General features: G+C 42.1%; 1 protein-coding gene across 4 annotated transcripts in view; it reads left to right on the top strand.

Moving 5' to 3' along the window:
* The window catches only part of LIMA1 (LIM domain and actin binding 1), an 80,137-nt gene that overhangs the window by 20,871 nt on the left and 38,653 nt on the right, over positions 1 to 20,613 (top strand). For 3 of the 4 annotated variants that reach the window (XM_089478834.1, XM_089478851.1, XM_089478843.1), the window contains 2 exons: positions 11,163 to 11,208; positions 16,116 to 16,580. In XM_089478834.1, coding sequence (XP_089334960.1) covers positions 11,163 to 11,208; positions 16,116 to 16,580 — 511 coding nt within the window. The remainder of the gene's footprint in view (positions 1 to 11,162; positions 11,209 to 16,115; positions 16,581 to 20,613) is intronic. The other variant, XM_089478861.1, reaches the window with a different exon arrangement.

The raw sequence follows: 20,613 nt of genomic DNA on the forward strand, positions 1-20,613 counted from the left end.
TGCTCAGCACTTCTTCTGTATTGCCTTCTGAAGGTAGTGCAATTACTGTTTGTCAGTTCTCACATCATATGAAATTCTAGATAAGCCAACTATAGTTTACTATGATGTTTTAATTGATTCTCTGTATCAGAACTCTTGTTTCTTTGCAGAGAAGTGAGGCTGGAGAGCGAGGGAACTTTGTCCTGTTTTGATGGAACTAGGAAAACAAACTTGGTAACTATGGGGAGCTGCTTGCCAACTTTTCTTCCTTAAGTGTTTTCAGGAAATGCTTTTACTGAATTCACCAGCACAGTTTTAGTAGTTTTCCCGATAAGCAGAGGAGGAAGCAAATCAAACCAAAAGGAACTGGTGGTTGTAACCAGCGTTTCAGCAATCCAAGCTGGTGTCAAGATGGCAGTGCCTTCTCTTTTGACAGAAATTGGAACTGACTGTATGTGGAAGGATTCCTTGTGGGAAGTAGGAGACTTTGTACTCTGCATATTTTAAATTCTTGTCTCCTTCAGAAATATGTCTTAGGCCTTCTGTGGAAAGTCTTCTGCTAACCACTTCTTGGTTGTTGTGTGCTTTCAAGTCTGCACAAACTAGTGACAGTGCACTGGTGGGAGCTAGAATTGCTGGGTGGGAAGAGGTCGTTAGGTGATAGGTGAACCTATCATGGAGTTTTCATGGCAAATTTCTTCAAAAGAGGTTTGCTATGGCCATCTTCTGAGGCCGAGAGAGTGTGACTTGCCCAAGGTCATCAATGGGTTTTTATGGCTGAGCTGGGATTTGAACCCTGGTTCTTGAGAGTCTTAGTCCAGTACTCAAACCACTGTGCCACACTGGCTATTTCTTAGCCCCTGAAAAATAAAATTCCACACCATAGGTTCATTATGTAGTAGAGGTCTAATTTTTATACATAAAATGTGCTGACAATTTTTAAATGTAGTGGAACACATCTGGTTAGTAATTCATTGACCCAGCCTTTTAGGAAGTACAGTAGAATCTCAAATAATCCAGTGTTCTCGTGGCAAATGGAAAGTCGATAACAGCCTGGCTATATTTATATAGTACAATTGGCTGCAGATTTAAACTGGAGGTGTAAACAAATTAAGAAGCTCTGGGGGGCAATATTCTGTCTGTGGACCCTCTGAACTGCCAAAAATGACAAAGGAAGGGCAAAGGAAAAGAGAAACAAACTAGAAATGGCTGGATGTCTAGCTCCTGTTTTGAGAAAACAGAACAGGGGATTCAGGATGTTAAACAGTGCAGGGAGCCTCTGCAATTTGGGGCCATGTCCACAGTGACAGGAAAACCCATCTTACTGTTTGGGCTGCTGGATCCTCAGAGAGAATGAACTGTCCTCACAATTGGCACTGAAATGGGACGATACCAGGAGCACTGTCCACACTCTCCCCCTCCCATCCTGGCCCTGGTCCTGTTAAAGCACAGTATGTACGGGAGGAACTGCACAAACTAGTGACAGTGCACTGGTGGGAGCTAGAATTGCTGGGTGGGAAGAGGTCGTTAGATCATCCAGGCCAGGGCACTGCCTCCTGACCTCTTCTGCCCACTGGCCGATGCTCCTCCTATCCCTACACTGGCATGCAGTCCACATGCTCAGGATTCTCCAGAGTTTCTGGCCTGACTCAGAGCAAACGAGTACTCATTTTACTCCAGAGAATCACCCTGGAGCATGGATTTGACCCATGTTTCGCTTGTTTTGGCCCTCTATGCCATTTAAATAAATCAATGCAGGAATGAGGCAGGGACATTTCTTATCCTCAAAGCGGACACAGAACCTAGTTAAAAAGTGAATTGCCTCTCCTGGAGGCTTTCGTGGGGTTTTTTTTGGCTGGACACACACACATGCACACACGTATTTCTTTCTTTATTGATGGGGTGTGTGTAAAATCTGAGTCACTTTTTCATAAGATTTGACTGGTGCAGTGCTAGCAGGATTCAAAGTGCACCAGTCAGGACTGGAATGCTTTATTCTTTATCTGAGAGGGCAATGTTTAGAGGGCAGTTTTGCAGAAGTTGTGTTTCTGACTGGCTATGCAGCTGCTTTGATTTTGAACTGAGCCTGGAAATGTTACTTTTGGACATCCTTTCTCCATAAATCCCCAGCCAACATGGCCACTACAGAGGCTGGGATTGTGGGAGCTGGAGTCCAAAAGTAACTTTAATAAGAACTAGTTTTAATTTGAGTAATCCTTTGAGATGCTGTGTATAGATAAGGCCCATTACTGATCTTTCTTGGGGGGGGGGGAGGTTGGACTGGGCACCATGGTTTGAATTGCAGAATGAAATGATTATAGCCTAAGTTTAAGAGTATGAACTTTGAGCTGTAACATGGTGATAACAATTTGCAGCTCCACCATAAATTTGCCTAGGGGACTTAGGATATGATCACAGATGACCTGAATCTCCTTCCATTCAGCTTCACTTCATGTCTTTCCCTATTTACTTTTTCGCACTATTCATAAGTTTGTATATTTCTATTGCATTCCCTTTTAAGCAAGCTGACCTTTTTTTCTAAGCTGCCCCCTAACCATTTTTACCTGTTCCCCATCCTTTCTCAGTCTTTTTAACTGAAGAAACCTTGAAATGGTCAGGTCTCAGGAAACCCCTATAAAAATTTAAAACTTTGGATTTTTTTCAACCATAATCCCTCACAAAACTTGAGCAACCTCTCATGGATCCCTGGTTGAGAACCTGAAGTGGTCATAAGGCAGTTGCTTTCCAACTGCTTGATTATTTTGATTGAATTTTTTTTTCACCAACCTTATAGGAGATTGCTACACATAACTTTTAAATTGCAATTAGATCTGGGTGGAAAATGGCTTTGGTGATATTTAACACGCAACGTTGCCTCTAACCATTAGCTGCTGCATCCCCCAAGTGCAGTTAGAACATCCCTTTTCATTGATGGGGAAACCTATCAATGAGCTTGCAACTTTGCTAGTCCCCAGGTACGAAATGTCACTTCTGGGGCAATTGTTATATTGTCGGTCATATAGTGTAAGCATTGCCTCCTTTCTCCCTGTTCCCCACCGGTATTCCCAAGCAACCTGATTACCTTTATTTTATTTTTCTATTTCTTTTCTTTAAAAAACAAACAAATCTATATCTCAGTAGCAGAGTTCCAGAATTGTATGAGAAAGTGAGAATAAAAATAAATAAAGGTAGCAATTTTAAAAAGGGAAGGCATGCTAGGTAGGACATGGGCCAGGGAAGTGGGATTAAAGGGAAGACAGGAAGAGAGTATGATAGTGGCAGTTGCATGGTTGCAAAGACATTCAGTGATACAGTGAATACAAACAGGGACACTCCTGTTTTCATTGACGAGAGTGTCCTCCTTGATAGAAGCGAGGACACTTTTGGTCTTTCAGATGTTTTGGACTATATATAATAATTGAAGCCTGCAAGACAATGTTGCAGTGTACCCATCCACTTAACAGGAATAATTTATTCCAACCTGCCATTCCCTGCAATTAAAACATTTTATTCCATCCTCAGGTTTTCTGCCTCTCTTTTGAAAGTGGCACTCTACATTGCATGGCTATTCAACATGTGCAGGCCAAATTGCACAATTTTGTATGGGGGAGAGGGAAGTTGCTCCCTTATTTTTTTCCCATAAAGAATTTATGTTTTTCTGCAGTGAGAAATGCCCCCATGCCAAAACTTCCCTTTATGTTTTTATGGCCTTGTTTTGGCTGCAGTCCTTTTCGCATTCTGTACTGGTCATCACTATTGGAAGAAGTGGTTTCAATCATTGAGAAAAGATAGGTTCATCACAGTGCCAGCTAGTAACAAAGTATTGAATATATTTTAAAGGTGCAACAGGATGAAATATAGACAAAGTTGTTCAAGCTGTTCTGGGCCTGGGGATGGGGAGGCTTCAGTGACAGTCATTTGCCTTCCAAGTGTGGTTTCTGACATCCAAGTTCAGCCCGTAGGGTCTTTAGGCACAATGAGCTGTTGTGAAAGGACAGAAAATTTATTGCTCATGACATTTATTATTTTTGAATTCTTACCGCCATTGGTAGGGATAGAGATGTTTGTGGGGTTTTCTGCCACAGATGCCAAAATAACTTGGCTTACCTTTAATACCATGCATTTTTAAGGAGGTAGCAGAGGCACCATTGCTGTTCTGCCTCATACAACACATAAATCTGACTCAATCCAGTAAGATTGTCTTTGTATATGGTTGACCCATTCTTGCTTCTCTGTTTCCAAAGTATAAGGAGACTTCTCAATGGCTATAACCACTTCATGGTGTTATTTGCTCTTTGGGGCTCAATTGCGGCTCTTATAGTGGTCCCAAAGCATGCAGGTTGGCCATTTAACAAATACAAAGGTGTGTATTCTAGCAGGCTTTTGATTTCCTAGTTAGATCATTTCCGCTCCTGTGTCTCGGCTTATCTGCTGAGCTTGTCTTTGTTATTTTGTTTTGTTCTTATGAAAAGTTATTGCATTTTATAATTGATGTTAATTGTTCTAATGAGTTTTTATTGAGTGGTGTGCAGTTACTAGAAAGATGACAATATGAATCCTTAAATAATGTTCCCTATTTGCTGCAGCTAAGCTACAAAACAGGGCTGGCCCAAGACACTTTGCTGATTGAAGCAGAAAAACAAATGGTATGACACACCCTGTTCCAAGTCAAGATGGATATAGTATCAAGGCTGGCCAAATTACTTTGACACCTGAGGCAGAGATTTCTACAAATGCCATTCCCTGGTATGAAAATACAATAGGAATATATTAACAATTTGAATAAATTAGCAAGTACCACTCAGGAAGCCCTGACCTTCATTGTTTAAGGTACAGGGGAATAAGCAGAGCTTAACCATAGAGAGACAAACCAGATGTTCAGATGTACTTCACCTGGCCCTTGGTTTAGGTAATTGGACTGAACCCCATGCTCCATTCTACTATATCCCAGTGTTTCAGAAATTTTCTTTCTCCCTCTTTGTAGCTTATTTCAGGCAAGAAAAACATGTAGCTCCTACAATGGAAGAAAAATACCACCAAAACCAAGCTCAGACTGCTAGCACCCCACCTCTATCTGAACAAGCAAATATGTATATATTTTTCCTTATACTCCCCTCCCTTCACTCCAAAATAACAAAGCATGTTGAGCCTGCACTAAATTGCTCGCCAGCCATGTATGATACTGAAATAGAACCCAAGATTTTTTTTTCTTTTAAAAATGTTTATTCAATGTTAGTTTTGAGTGGAGAAAATCAACAATGTAGTAAATGGACAGGACATAAACCATACAAAGAAGAAACATCAACAAAGAACAATTAACAATGGTAGGAGATGTAGTTTCACCAACAGAGTACAAGAGGATAATCTAGTTAGATCCTGAAGTGTCATCATTGAAAGAAGAATCGAGACATAAAGTGTCTTTCCATAAGTCTGCTTGAGCAGTTGGAGGTGGCTGTTGAGGCGAGTTATTGTTAATATATTCAATAATTTTTGATCACTCATCATAGGATGTGTCTTGCTTCTTGTGTCTGTTACAGGTTCTTATTGTATAGGAGAGTTTATCCATTAGCCAGGAATCCCAATTATCTATTGTTATTACCTGATTTCCACCATCTAGCCACTTCTAGCCATGAAAAAAAAGCAGTTAAATTTGCTTTTCAGATTACTGTTAACATTAACATAAAGGAATAACAACAAAAGAGCAGGACAGAAATGAATAATTTGATCTGTAATGCAAGCTATATGGTCTTGATCTGCAGCCAAGAACTTTTTCACATGGGACAGTCAAGCCACATATGTTGATATGATCCTAGTTTCTCTTGCGGCAGACAAAAGGGAACTGAAGTTGGAGCTAGATTGGCGGGATTGGGCATGCTTAGTAGATGGGAGTGGGCAGGGCTACCCGCCAGTCAACTCAGTTTTTGAGCTTCCAAGGGGGTGTTCTCACTTGCTTATACTCCATGTTACAAATCGAATCCAAGGTACATCGTTTCTATTAGAAACCGAATTAAATCTAGAACAGTTCTAGAGCAACCCGCAATCATCCCCACTAGAAATCGAATCGTACAGCGGTTTATAAATATGATTCGTGTTTTTGTCATTTAACGCGGGTTAAAAAAATAGAAGGGTCTAACCTACATTTTCCCCTTGAATCGGGATAGGAACCGGAGCATTTAAATAGGAACGACAGCCTTTGAAATCGGATTAGCTGGATGGGAGGAGCGGAGTGCGATGGGGCTGGCCTTGGGGGAGTTGCCCTTTCTGTCCCCATCCGTCATGGCTGTCGCCATTTTTGCTACCCTCACCCCTTTGTCCGCTGTGGTCTTTCAATAAGAGATAAGGATTTTTTAAAATTTTTTATTTTAATGGTTTACAGGCGCTTAATCTCTTCAGCGCTTTAAGCGCCTGAAGTCCCTGCTGCTCAAGCGCCTGCATCTGCCAAAGGACTACAAGGCTTCCCCCGGTGGATTGCAACCTCCCCTCTGTGTGGGGAGAGCCCATTTCTAACGGAGGAGAGGCAGGAAGGGAAGCCTCCTCTCGAAGAGGCATTCCCTGCCCGCTTGGGCACTGATCTCGCCCAGGCAGGGAAGGGAAGGCTCCTCGCGAGGAGGCATCTGATCTCGCCCAGGCAGGGAAGGGAAGGCTCCTCGCGAGGAGGCATCTGATCTCGCCCAGGCAGGGAAGGGCTCTGATCAATGGGGGGGGGGGGGATAGAGCCTTTCTCCCTCTCTTTCTCAAACGGAATCTGCCTTCTCCTCCAACCCTGGAAAGAGAATCTTTGGGAAGAGTGCTCTCTCCCTGTTTTTCCAGCAGCCTCCTTCATTGATCTCTGGGCTCTCTGAAGGGATTCTCCCTGGCTGTCTTGGGAGACATGAAGAGGGGATGCTGTCCTGCAAAACCCATCCCCATAGTTTCTCTGGAAACAGCTTGGGCTCCCCAAATTTGCTTTGCCAGAAGCCTCTTCCATTGATCTCTGGGCTCTCTGAAGGGATTCTCCCTGGCTGTCTTGGGAGACATCAAGAGAGGATGCTGTCCTGCAAAACCCATCCCCATAGTTTCTCTGGAAACAGCTTGGGCTCCCCAAATTTGCTTTGCCAGAAGCCTCTTCCATTGATCTCTGGGCTCTCTGAAGGGATTCTCCCTGGCTGTCTTGGGAGACATCAAGAGAGGATGCTGTCCTGCAAAACCCATCCCCATAGTTTCTCTGGAAACAGCTTGGGCTCCCCAAATTCGCTTTGCCAGAAGCCTCCTCCAGCCTGGGGTCTTTCTTCCAAGTCAGCAAAAGTGCTTTGGGCAGTTTTCTCTCCCTCAACCATCCTTCCCCACGAATAATTGCAGGACTCATAGGCACTTTAAGCGCCTCCTCATTGGTTCTTCTATAACAAACCGCGAAATTTAAAAGTGACGTTATGATGACGTTGCTTTGATTGACAGCCCCAAAATGGTGAGTGGGAACGAAATAAGGCTAAAACCGATTTATATATACACCATTTTATTTGAATAGGAACGAAAGCGGATCACTTAAAGCGAATCAATTGGTAAATGAGAACGAAGAAAAAAAAGCGATTCAGAACACGGGATAAGACCAGGGTTATTTTGAATCGATTTAACTGATACCGGTGTATTTTAAAGCGTTGTAAATCGCAAGTGGGAACAGGCTCCAAATAACTCTTTGCACAGGCACAAACCCCTGTTGTGTGAGGTACAGAGACTACGAAGAAGACCTATACTTTCACAGCCCCTCCAGCAGGATGTTGGAACATTTTTAATCATTCTGGAAAGCTGGACTGGTGTTAAATACCATTTGTGGATAACTTTGAAAAACCTCTCTTTTGTAGCAGTTGATTGTGACATATATAGTAACCCCTCTGTTTCCATGGATTTGAAATCTGCACTCCTTGTGTATTTGTGGGGGGTACTAAATGGAGTGTGTGCCAGCAGCGTATGCATGTGCATGCTCGTGGACATGTGGCACCATTCAAGCCAATGAGGCTTGAATATCGGCAAGTTTCCATTTTTGCATGTGTGTGTCCAGAATGGAGGGGCAAACTGTATGGGGCAGAGGACCATATGTGGGACCAAGCTGTGTCTGATATCTCTAACTTTAGATCTGATTGCTAGGACATTTGCACAGAATAACCTTGGCCATATGTATATTCAATTAAGGGTTGCATATCAGAGTCCAAGATTTTAATGGCGAAATGACTGTGTTCCACCTGCACTGCAGAAATAATTCAGTTGGACATCTCTTTAACTCCCATGACTCAATGCTATGAAATTCTGGGATTTGTAGTTTTGTGGGATAGCTAGCCTTCTCTGTCAGAGAGCTCTAGTGCCACAACAGACTACAAATCCCAGGCTTCCATAGGATGGAACCATGACAGTTAAAGTGGTGTCAAACTGCATCATTTCTGCAGCGCAGATGCAGTCCTTGTTTTGTCTTGAAGAACAACCACCCTTTTGATGCCATCTTCTGTTAGCACAAATGGTGGGGAGGGAAGAAACCTATGAACACTTTCTGAGATATCAAATGACCAAATAATGCCTATAAAATATCTCTGGCTTTTCCTCCTCTCCACACTTGCTGCTCAGTAACCTGAGCCCTCCTTAGGGAAGGAATCTTTCATACTGTTTTTTCTTCAGTATCTGAAGGTGGGGGGCACTGCTTTGCAGGGATGCGCCTGCTCTGTGCTTATTATATGCGAAGTCAAAGTGAATGGAGAGATGCATCTGAGGAGGGGATTTCTTATCACTGAATGTGGCTCCCATTTCTGCCTCCTCTTGAGTGTCGGATCAGTTTGGTAGTGGAAGAAGGCAAATATCAATTTGGCAACAGTTAGCCAGGCAGCGAGCAGAGCAAAAGCAAGAGAGCTTGGCTCCACTTTTAGGTAGCGTGGGGGTACAGCTTGGGACTCCTGTCCCCATATTTTGCCTTGCAAGGTAGCCACTCCTTTTCCCAGAGTGACCAGATGTCCTGCCGCAAAGGAGTACAAGGCACCATAAAATGCAGGACATTCAAGAACAATATACAGTCTGCCTTCCTTGCCATATGCAGATTTAGCCATCCATGGATGACAAGGCCCTGTTTTGGTTAATGGTGGTGTGTGCACATGACCATGCTAGCATGTGCACATGCTCAACCACCATTACTTTTAATGGGATTTGAGCATGCACAGATTTTCGTATCCATGAGGTGTGTGTGTCTATAATGGATCCCCCACGAATACGCATGTCCGACTGTAGGGCTTTCCCAAATAAAAACTAAAAACACTAATAGAAATATAAATTCCTGCTTCTTAGTCATGCACAAAATGGAGGATGTTTTGGAATTCCTCCTGGACAGAAAGTTGGAATGTACAGCATGTCCTAGAAAAGGTGGATGCCTGGTCACCCTGCCTTTCCTGTGCATAAAGGCAAGCATGCCTTCCCCATGGCAGCTTGGTCACTCCCATAATTCTCCTCACTCTTTAAAGCCTAAGTCATAGCCTGGCAAATCATGGCTACTACCTCTTCCACTTCTTTTTTCCTGAGGTGAAGTGTCAACAGCAGCAGTTGCTGGAGGAACAGGGCTCTGCAGCTGGCTTTACTCCCTTCTCTAACTGAAGCAACTGTTGTGTGGGAGAGGGAACAACAACAAGCGACCAAACACTTTGCTGGTCTAGAAGCCAGCTGCCCAGTGGCTGTTAAAAATTATTGCTAAAAAAGGTCAGGCTCAGCCTCTTCCTTTACTTTGCCTTGTGGTAAGATGGGGCTTGCTTATTGTGTTTACTGCATTCATCTGCTGCCAAGAGGATGGAGGGGGTCAACTAGTCATGAAAGGCTATCATTTTATTCCATGTTTCCCCATGTGGAATTTATTTTTTTATTTGTGGGAATTATATCCCACCTTTCTCCCAAAATGGGATTGAAGGTGGCTATTTAATACCTTTGCCTTTCTCCCAGTTCAGGACCCAAGGTGGTTTACGATATCAGTATAGGAAGACTGACTCTTATTTATCTGAGGAAGGAATACTCCTCAAGGAAGATTGAATCTTCCTTATCTGAAATGCTTGGGACCAGCAGTGTTTTGGATGTTGGATATTTATTTATTTATTTATTTTGGAATAGCTGCATATACGTAATGAGATATCTTGGAGATGGGACCGAAGTCAAAATATGAAATTCATGTTTTGTTTGCACCTTATACCTTACACAGCTTGAAATCAGTTTTATATTCCATGTTTTTAAAAATAATTTTGTGCATGAAAGTACGTTTGCATACATTGAATCATCAAAAAGCAGAGAGTCACTATCTCAGCCACCCATGAAAGAAGTTTTGGTTTTTGGAGTGTTTTGGATTTTGGAATTATGGATAAGGGAGACTCAACCTGTACTGCTAAACACTATAATTGTAAAATGTAAGAGCAACTGAGAAACCATTAAATGAACAATCGTGTTGAAATCAAGCAGTTTTATAGCATTTTAAAAAACAGCAAGAAGGAAGGAGTGCAACCACCATCCACTATTTAAAAAATCCTAACACAGTAGCTAGTTTAGTAGACAAAGTCTGTTTAAATAAAAATATCTCTGCTGGGTAAAGAGAGTAGAAAAGGGACCAGGTGACTGTATTGCAAGTGCCAATACTAAAAATTAGTTTTAGGCTATAGTTTCTGGTATAACTGATTTTAAATAATTTTAACAGATTTATGTGGCTGAGAACAACTTGCAGAGGGATGGGTTGTCTTGTCTATTAAAGCAAAATTCGTTGCATCTCTTGTGGCATCTTGAGGACAATTAGATGTATTGTGACATTATCTTTAGGTGGATTAAAATGTTAATTAGATCCAAGACATGTTCCCCTTAGTTGGCTTACATTGCACCCCCCTCCCCTGCTGTCCATGTGCATGCGTGCATATATCTTGCAGCTGAGGATTACACTGAGAATATGAACTGACCTCTAATTGTGCATGTTCATGGCACAATTAATAATGTCTCTTAGGACGTTTTGTTTTGTGTCATTCTGTAGAGCATAATAGGATTGTACTTCATGTACTAGACATATATATATATATATATATATATATATATATATATATATATATATATTTGAAATGCCTACAGACTGTGAATATTTAACTTAAAAAGTTTGGATTCAAAATAAAACTTCTCTCATTTTTTCCCACCTCCCCCCCCTTCCTATAAAGATATCAGAAGGCAGCAGAAGAAGCAACTGCAGAGAAAAAAAGAAATGTAAGTATTTAGAGGGTGTTTTATTTAAAAAATGGAATGACTAGCAGCATGAACACTACACCAACATCTCAGTTTCTCTGCCTTCCCTAGCAACTGCTCTTGAGTTTCCCCAAGATATGGGTCTGATTTTTTCCCCATCCAACATTGACTGAGAAATATGCTTTCTGGGTTTTTGTTCGATTCCTCGCAGACCCTGGAAACATTACTATTTTGGACTACAGCTCCCAGAATCCTTGACAAGGGATTCTGGGGATTATTGTCCAAAGTAACTTTTTGAAGCTCAGTTTAGGCCGTGCTGTGACCCACTTTCTTCTTCATTCAGGGGTTGACTGAAGCATAAGAAAGTCAAGTGACTTTCCTGAAGTCACGCACTGACTCACAATTTCAGCTTCCCAGACCCAAAATGCTTCTAGCTCATGTCTTTTGTCCTAACCTCAAAACATGAATAGACCTCTCTGTGCTCTGAAGTAAAGGCAGCTGTTCAGATTTCGTGCCTTTTCTGTTCACATCTAAGCTTTCAAACTGAAATGGATGCAGGCTAGTTCTGCCTGATCTGGTAATTTTAAAGCTATCTTCTTGTTCTCAGGCAAGCCTAGAGTCCAGAAAGGACAATTTCAAGGGGTTGAAGAGCTACACTGGGACACCTGAACCTGCCAGAAGTTGCACTCCTCCATCATCCTGAATTTGTTGTGCTGCTGATCACAGTCTTTGCCTTTGCTTTTAAACAAGGAAAAGGTTTTTTCACAGCCACAGCAAAGTGGGCAGCACAGGTGGGGGCATGCAGAAATGGACATTGGGTGCTGCCTATGTTATTGTGTTGCACACTCCTGTCTTAAAACATGCAGTAGGAAAAATGAGATGGTTCTTAGTATCTGATCCTCACTTCTTTATTCAGCACAGAAGTATGGAAACAGCTTGACCAAGGAGCTGACATTTCTGTTCCTCTGCTTCCCAAAATAACTTTAGTTCATCCCTACATGCCTTAACATTGTGTCTGGCCCAAAGTGTAACATCTTGTGCTGGAATCTTTTGGAACTCTCTCCTCCACCTCCACCCCCTACAATTGCTGAGGAAAATACATGAAACTGTCCAAACTATGATGTTTCTAATGTAGGTGTTATTGCGAAATAGAACCATAATCAAAGAAGTCTTAAAATTGTTTTTGTTTGTCTTGTGTAAGACAAACAGTAACCTGCCCAACCTCATTTTATTTGTAATATTTTAACAATATTTACAACCCATTAATCCGTTGTATGGCTGGCATTATACATAATTTTGCATTAGACCTCCCACTTTAGAAATATATATTCTTGCAGTTGCTCTTCCCCACTCTTCCTGTCAAAGCATACACAAGGGAAGTTTGACTACTACTCTGGTCTTAAACAATTCTCCTAACATCTTCATTGTTGTCTCAACATTGCCACAGTTCACATCGTGCATTTCCCTAGTCTGTGGCCCCTAGCTGCTTTGGTAAGTACTTTGGCACTGTAGAACCCGAGATAGCTCTGCATAAAAAAGCAGCTTTGGGCCAAACACTATTCTGGGGCATCTCATGAGGGACAGTCTCCTTGTGCGATGAGTGTGTGCTTGAGATGGCCTAGGTGTATCAAAGGATACAGGACTCCATCTCTTTCATTAATTTCTGTTGATGTGGAGGCATTGTGTATGGAAGAATGTTGGGGTAGGGAATGAATGGGTGACCCTCTGGATGTTGTCAGGTCCACACACTTTCATCTTGTATTTCCAGCCCTTTTATGTTTTCCCACTGTTTCAGCTATTTTTTTTTTTACTAGAGAAAGCACAGGAGAAAGAATGGCTGCACGGTGCCTTTCCATTGTGTGTAGCAGAAGCCTTCTGTCTGGAAGAATTTCCAGTGAGGGTTATTGACTTTTGAATGGCAGGTGGGAAAAGGATGATCTTGAACAAGATAACTTCAAATTACAATGCTAAATCAGCATTTTAAGCACTTCTATTTTCTCACAAGATGGTGAAATTACCTATTCCTTGAAGGACAGATGGAAGCTGGCTTTCTTACTTCTGTCTTTCCAGTCACCTTCACAACTTTCTTGACCTAAGAGGTCTGCTTAGGAGTAGAGGCAAGACTTAAGGCTTGAAACTGACTGGAAAGCCTTAAATAAAAGTCAGGAAGAGGGAAACAGCCAACAGTTTTTGAGAAGAGTGCAAATAACTGCCTTCCCTTTGACTGTGGCTAAAGAGGCAGTGATTCCTTTTACTTAACAGTTCTCCCTTTTTATTTATTATGTATTTAGATCCTTCTCTTCCTTCTATGAACTCAAAAATGTAGTGTGCATGGATCTTCTTTCCCACTCATTTAACCTCATAGTAGTGCTGTGAGGTAGGTTTTGCTGAAGCTGAGTTAACTGGGTGGCTTAATGTCTAGAACCCAGATCTCTCAAGTCCCAATCAAACACTTTAACTACTAAGACACACTGTCTGAACGAAGATATAATCTGCACTGCAAAAATAATGCAGTTTGGCACTGCTTTAACTGTCATAGCTCCATCCTGTGGAATCCAGGGATTTGTAGCTTGTTGTGGCACCAGAGTGTCCTGACAGAGAAGGCTAAATATTTCACAAAATATCTCACAAAACTACAGATCCCAGAATTCCATAGCATTGAGTCATGGCAGTTAAAGCAGTGTCAATCTGTATTATTTTTGCAGTGCAGACTAGACATATGTCACAGTGTGGGAACCCCCCCCCCCCAACCGTTGAGTTCTTTTGGGTTGCAGTTAAATTAGATCTTCCTTAGTAATACCATGATGATTTGGTCACAGGGGGGACTAGTGGGAACAGAGAGTTGATGTAGGGAGCAATTCTAAGATTAAATATATTGCTGATCAAGGATTCTGATAATGGCCTGCCTATTCCCGTTGATTCATGTTTTTCTCCCTAGAGGGATGATGGTCATGCAGCTGAGGCACAGTTCCTTAGATATTCTTATCCAGGCTTCTGTTTGTATATTGACTGCCTAACCTAGGATATTTGTGTACTGGGACTGATTGCCCTCTGGGGAAGATGATGATGTTTTAATTGGGAAAGACTTGGGAAACTCTCTGTCCTGCTTTTGATTGTTATCATGCTTGGCTTCTTTTGCAAGTATTCCTTGGCTTGTGTCTGAGTCACTGCATTTCAAGAGAAGACAAATAGCTCTCAGTCTACCTCAAAGTAAAATGCAGTAAGAAGGTCTGATGCTTAATGTGATAGTCACTGGGATTGGGAAAAGTTCCTATTTTTTGGACTATAATGGCCAGAATCCCCCAGGAGCACAGCTACTGGCTGTGCTTGTGAGTGCAGGGATTCTGGGCAGTTGTAGTTCAGAAAAACTTTTAAAATTTCAGGCTGGGAATTTCTTGACATTTGAATGGTGAACAGTGAGGGAGGTCATCTTCCACAGGGGCAACAGGAAATGGAATGCTAACTCAGTACTTTGAGTGAGGGCACCCGAGCACAGAGGAACCCAAGCGCAGGATGAGTCATGGTATGCTGTGTATGTCAAGTCTCCATATTACAGGAGATCACCAGGGTGTCTAAGGTTGCTTTTACTACAAATGCATTTCTCTTCATGCAGTTCTTCTTCCCTCCCTCCCTTTCTCCCTCTCTCCCTTTTTTTCTCCTCCTATATGCCTTTCTTATGTGTGTGTGTGTGTGTGCATTCGCACACACACTCATGTCTTAAAGTTGCATTTCTTAGCCCTCCAATATTGCTGCACCAATTTCCTTTGCCAATCTGAGCTCAGACTTGAAACTGAGCAAAGGAACTAATATTTCTTTAGCTTAGGTGGGATTTTCATTAATTTGCAAGGCAGTAGTCAAAATGTGGCCAGAAGAGTAATAGGGTGAGAGACTTAAATCCCAATATAGCTACTAATCCTATTTAATACTCTAAAGCTTGACAGACCTGCTCCAGTTTGCAGTTAGTCTCATACTTGGTAAGATACCTAAGGAACGGGTTGTGAAGATGCAGCGTTGGCAGGTATCGTGTTTGAGTGTCTTGAATGACTTGTTTAGAAAAATTACTTGTGTGTGTTGCTGTTAAATGAGTAAAAGGTTTGTACTCTGGCTGGGGCATGTTGTCGAAGTTGCATGGCACTTTGGAATACAAACGTTCCTTTAAAACAAGAACATATTTGTTAGGTTTATTGTGGTTTTTTTGGGCTATGTGGCCATATTCTAGAAGAGTTTATTCCTGACGTTTCGCCAGCACCAGATGTCATGAAAGCCTTCGACCTCATACTTGTTATGATTTGAACAGTGATGGTAGCAAGAAAATTGTACTTGAGTACAGTCCTATCTGTTCAGTGGAGGGAAAGAAGCCAAGCTTTTGGTTGGTTGAGGTCACTGAAAAGTTGCCAGCAAATGTTCCTAAAGATGCCTATGGCAGTGGCTGAATGTTAATCCTCAGTTTCTTGAACAGCCTGCTAATTGGTCCCCTATGATTGTCTTGTGGAACAGATGGGGAACCCTGCTGCCTGTGGCTGTCACCTTCCTGGATGTCTTTGCACCTTTTCTTGATGCTGCTTGCTAGAGGATGGATTTCATTCCTTTTGTGTCAGAAAGGCTTGGTCCTAACTCTCTCTCCCTTTCTTCTGAGGCTGACTCCCATTCTTCCATATAAGGCCATCCTGTTTTTCTCACTTCCTGCTCCAGCTCTTTTTTTCTGTTTCCCTCCCTCTCCCTTCCTTACCCCTGAAGTCAGGCTTTCTCCATGTGGCACAGTTGTAACTATTCACAGCTGTCTGAAAGAGCAGGAGGCTCAGGACTGGCGTTAAGCGTCACACTTCCTTTCTTCAGAAAAGGAAGCACTTTCCAACTTGATCTTGCGAGCTTTAATAACCAGTTCTAACTTCTTCTTTGTGTGTGTATTTTTTTGTCTGTCTTTTTAGAACACCGAAAACCTTCCCCCACATTTTAAAAGGGGGACCCTCAGCGTCCTAAAGAAGAAGTGGGAGAATCCGGCACCGGGCACAGAGGTTCGGAAGGAAACCCTTCGAAGCAGCTGTGCAGAGGTTAGGCAGAAGGCTGTCAGCCTGTCTGGTGCTGGAATTGCAAGCAGCTCTGCTTCCCTAGCAGAAACTGACAAAACCTCAGGGATTGGTCCCCGATCGAGACTCCATTCCTCTTCTGGAGTGCTTGGCCAGTTCAGATATCTCAGTCTTGACAGCGGAGAGGCAAAAACCCATTCGCCCGAGAGTGGGAAAATGGAAAATTGTCTTAGAGAATCCAGACAAGAAGTAGAAAAGCCTGAGGCCAATGAAAACCCAGATTCTTCAGGGAAAATAGAGAAATATAGCATTCCTCTGAGCAGGCTAAAGATGATGTTTGAGAGGGGGGATGCATCCCAGACAAAGGTAAGGAGTGGATTTCTTGAGGTGTGCTTGGCTGGTGGAAAGGGGGTGTCTCTGCGCTGCCGGGGGTGGGGTGGGGGAGATTTTATTTTTCCTGTTGTAAAATGTGTCTCCTAAGCACCGATAACTCCAGCCCAGGGGAGAGGGTGTGTGTGCGCTATGGAATGCAAATTTCCTAGATGCCACTAACTCTGTTGGAACAGGAAATTGAATTAACAAAAGAAATCCCGGCTTGCGTGTTGGCTCCAACCAAACCGGCAAAGGCAACTCTGACCTGCACATAATTGTGTGTGTGTGTGTGTGTGTGTGTGTGTGTGTTTTAATAAAGGAAACTGGAGTTGGTGGGTACAAGTATATTTGTGTATTTGCACATTTGTAGTTGTAGTGAAACCATTGAATTCCATTTGGGTTTGACACAGCTGCAGAAGACCTTACCTAGCATATGAAGCTGAAATCTTTTCTGTCCTTCCCTGTGTGCATCTTATCAAATACTCCATGTCTGCAGCTAAACTTTCTCAGAAGACAAAAAAAAATGTGTTAAGATATCTTGTGTACGCTTGCCTTCACTAGTTTTGACTTGCAAATGAACAGGCCTTGCATTTTCCTACAACTGCTCACGAAATTTGATCCCACATGTGGACTGCAGGCCGTGTCCCTGGGGAAAATTGCGTAACTAGAAAATGAATTGCATATGCCAGTGGCTTAAAACACAGTCTGGGTTGACTTTTCTCCGTTTTCTCATAGTTTCCTTCCTTTTCAGTCCCTTGTATCTGTGTGAGTATACAAGCAGTTACAGCTCAGACATTCTTGGGAGCTTGGAGTGGACGTCGATTTTTTTTGTTTGCTTTTTAAGTCAAGCTGCATTTCATAAAATGGGCACTTGAAGCTCTTTCCCACAGGAATAGTTTGTCTTATCTTGATCTTATGAATCCTCCTAATGTGCTGACTGAGCTGTTCAGTCAGGTCTGAAAATGACGTTTCACAGGAGAAATAGCAGGGTGTGACTCAGTACATTTCTTCCCAGGGGTTGTGGACATTAGGTCTATAGAGTTAAGATGAATCATCCCTGAGTGTGGCCAAAGGTATTGTTTCCTAAAATGACTGGACCACTTAGTGTAGATGTTGCCATTGCTGGTCCCAGGAAACAATTGGGGGGGGGGGGGGAGAGGCAGAGTAGATTAAGTCTATTGACAATTCAAAGTGCTGGTGATGACCTATAAAGCCCTATATGGCTCAGGTCCAGGCTATTTCCCAGTCTACCTATATGAATCTGCCTGGGCCCTGAGATCATCAGGCTCTGGACTCTGGAACTCCCTTCCTGTGAGGCTAGAATGGCCCCTCCATGCTGTCCATCCATTGGCAGGCAAATACCTTTTTATTCTGGCAGGTTTTTAAAATGGTACGTTTTTAAAGAAGAGGCTGAGGATGCTGTATTGTTTTAGATTGAACTGGCTTAATAGCTTTTTTTTTATCTTGTAATGGTATTTTATCTTAGTAAATGTAGTTTTAAATCAATTTAATATTTCAGTAGTTTAATCCCATTTTAATGTCCATTTTTTTGGTATGCTTTTAACTGTATTGTGTTTTAAAATTGTAAGTTGCATTGAGTTCTATGTTTGGGAAAAAAGTGGGATGCAAATAAATATATCTGTAAGAAGAATAAGAATAATGGTAATACTGTATTAAAACAGCATAGCTGGATGTGCAAACCTTCAGATTGCATGGAATCTTTGAACTGCAGTATTGCAACACAGACTGGCCCAGTGAGAGGTCTTTTCACCCTTTTTTCCTGTAAAAGAGCTCTTGTCCCGGAATAATCTCAAGACAGCCAGCATGATGTAGTGGTTTGAGTGTTGAACTCTGGAGACCAGGATTTGAGTCCCAGCTCAGCCATGGAAACCTATTGGGTGACACTGGGCATGCTACACTCTCTCAGCCTCAGAGGAAGGCAAAAGCAAACTTCCTCTGACCAAATTTTGTGAAGAAAACACTGTAATAGGTTTACCTTAAGGCCAACATAAGTTGGAAACGACTTGAAGGCACACAACAACAACAAACTAGTTAACTGTGGGCTGCTTCTGGGCAGAGCCTAGAGAAGTTGTTTTTAACATGACCACTGGTTGTGCTGGCTAGAATATTATGGGGTGTATAGCCCAAAAAACTTTTTCAAAAAGGGTAGACATAAAATGTGAGCTTTAGCCCCTCTTCATTTTGAATTTAATTTTTTTTCATCCCAATTTCTCAAATGAAAAATAGGGGGAAATGTGTTATTTAATTTTTTTAAAACCTGTAAACGTTTTCTGCATCTTAGATGACAACATACTCTAACAGTTATGTGATGAATACTTCAAACCTCATAGGATAGGATATGTATTCCAGCAATTATAAACAGAAGTCAAGATTGCTAGGAGAACATAATTTTGGGGCTTCTTAAATAAGGTAGCTCTTATGTGTTTCTCGTCTCAGCTCCCCTCCCCTTTAGTGAAACTTTGATTATAAGCTTATTTTGTCAAGAGGGTTTAGAAATGTCAGGTCAAAATAGAAATACAGTAGATAACATAGCTGCCGAGTATTTAGTGCCAAAAGTAATACTGTATCTAGAAGTATGTAGACCACTGGTGACAAGTTTTATAGTGTCAGATATTGTCACTTCAGGTTACTGATGTTGGGGCAGGTAGCAGCATTGCGGGGGCATGGCTCTGCGGCAGAGTAGATGATTGTGGCATTATAGAGAGGTTTGTTTGGACTGCAGCTCCCATGGACGTTGGTTGTGCTGGCTAAAGCTGATGGGAGTTGTAGGCAAACACCCAAGACATCTGGAGGGCCCACTTCAACTGTTGCCCACTTCTACTTTGTGATAGCCAAGTCCATTTCTTTTCCAGCTTTTGCATGCCACAGCCTCTTTCTGCCTTTGCTACATTTGGCAGCTATGCTGTAGGTTGGCTATAAACTAATGATATATTATAGTGAAGATTAATGATGTCAACAAATACAGAGACAGAGAGATAGAAGGATAGGACACTAAGTAAGAGAGCAGAGCAGCAAAAATGGGATAGTGAGAATCAAGTGGTGGCAGATGTGCAGGTAGGAAGCATGCAGGCAGTTGGCTTAGATCAGGTCAGACCTTGTCTGTTTAGTCTTGTCTCATGTGACATGCAGTTCTTCTACAGGGTCTCTAGCCTTGTTTTTACCTATCACCCTGCTGCTTGGGTACTCTGTTGTTGTCATTGTGTGCCTCCAAGTCAGGTTTTACTTATGGCAACCCAAAAGCAAACTTATCATAGGGTTTTCTTGGCAAGTTTCTTCAGAGGGGGGTTGCCATTCCCATCCTCTGAGTCTGAGCAAGTGTGACTTGCCCAAGACCACCCTACCAGTGAGCAATGACCATTCCCTGAAGTGGTGGTTTTGTGGAGCAGGAATTGTCTTGTCATTGTGTCAGAGTACAAAGAGGAAAGATTAGGCATAGTGGTATTTATATTCCAAGAGGAAACTTCCTGTAGTTTGTTGAGAGGACTTGTCTAGGCGCTGTAAGATAAATTAATTGTCAACAGCAAGAGCAAAACTCTTAGGCTTCAGTTTTTAAAAGACTGCAAACATTAATGCCTGTTGCTCCCAAATCATTGGCTGTTACTTAGAATAGTATTTAAAAATGCATTTAGATTTTTTTAAGTGAACTTTTTTTGAAATGGCCTCAATTCTAGGGGGATGGTTCTTAAGATAGATGAGTGGAGTTCTGCTCATTTTGTGGAGTTTTCAAATGCCCCACCCCCATGCAATTTATGAAGTCTATAGGACTCTTTGGACTGCAGTGATGGGGCAATAGTAGATAGCACAGGGATGGAAGAAGTTAAGAGTCCGTTATCTATCAGCAGTAATTTCATTGTGTATTCCTGCATGGCATGGGGTTAAGTTGGATGGCCCTTGTGGTCTCTTCCAGCTCTTTGATTCTATGAAACGAAATGCCTTGCTTCTCACATAAGACACCTTTGTTTCCAAGTCAGTATTTTCAGTATTTGCATTATTTCAGCTACATAAG

This window comes from Sceloporus occidentalis, unplaced genomic scaffold, assembly GCF_023333645.1.
Source record: "Sceloporus occidentalis isolate IW3139 unplaced genomic scaffold, rSceOcc1.0.p SCAF_1, whole genome shotgun sequence".
NCBI classification, from domain to species: Eukaryota; Metazoa; Chordata; class Lepidosauria; order Squamata; family Phrynosomatidae; genus Sceloporus; species Sceloporus occidentalis.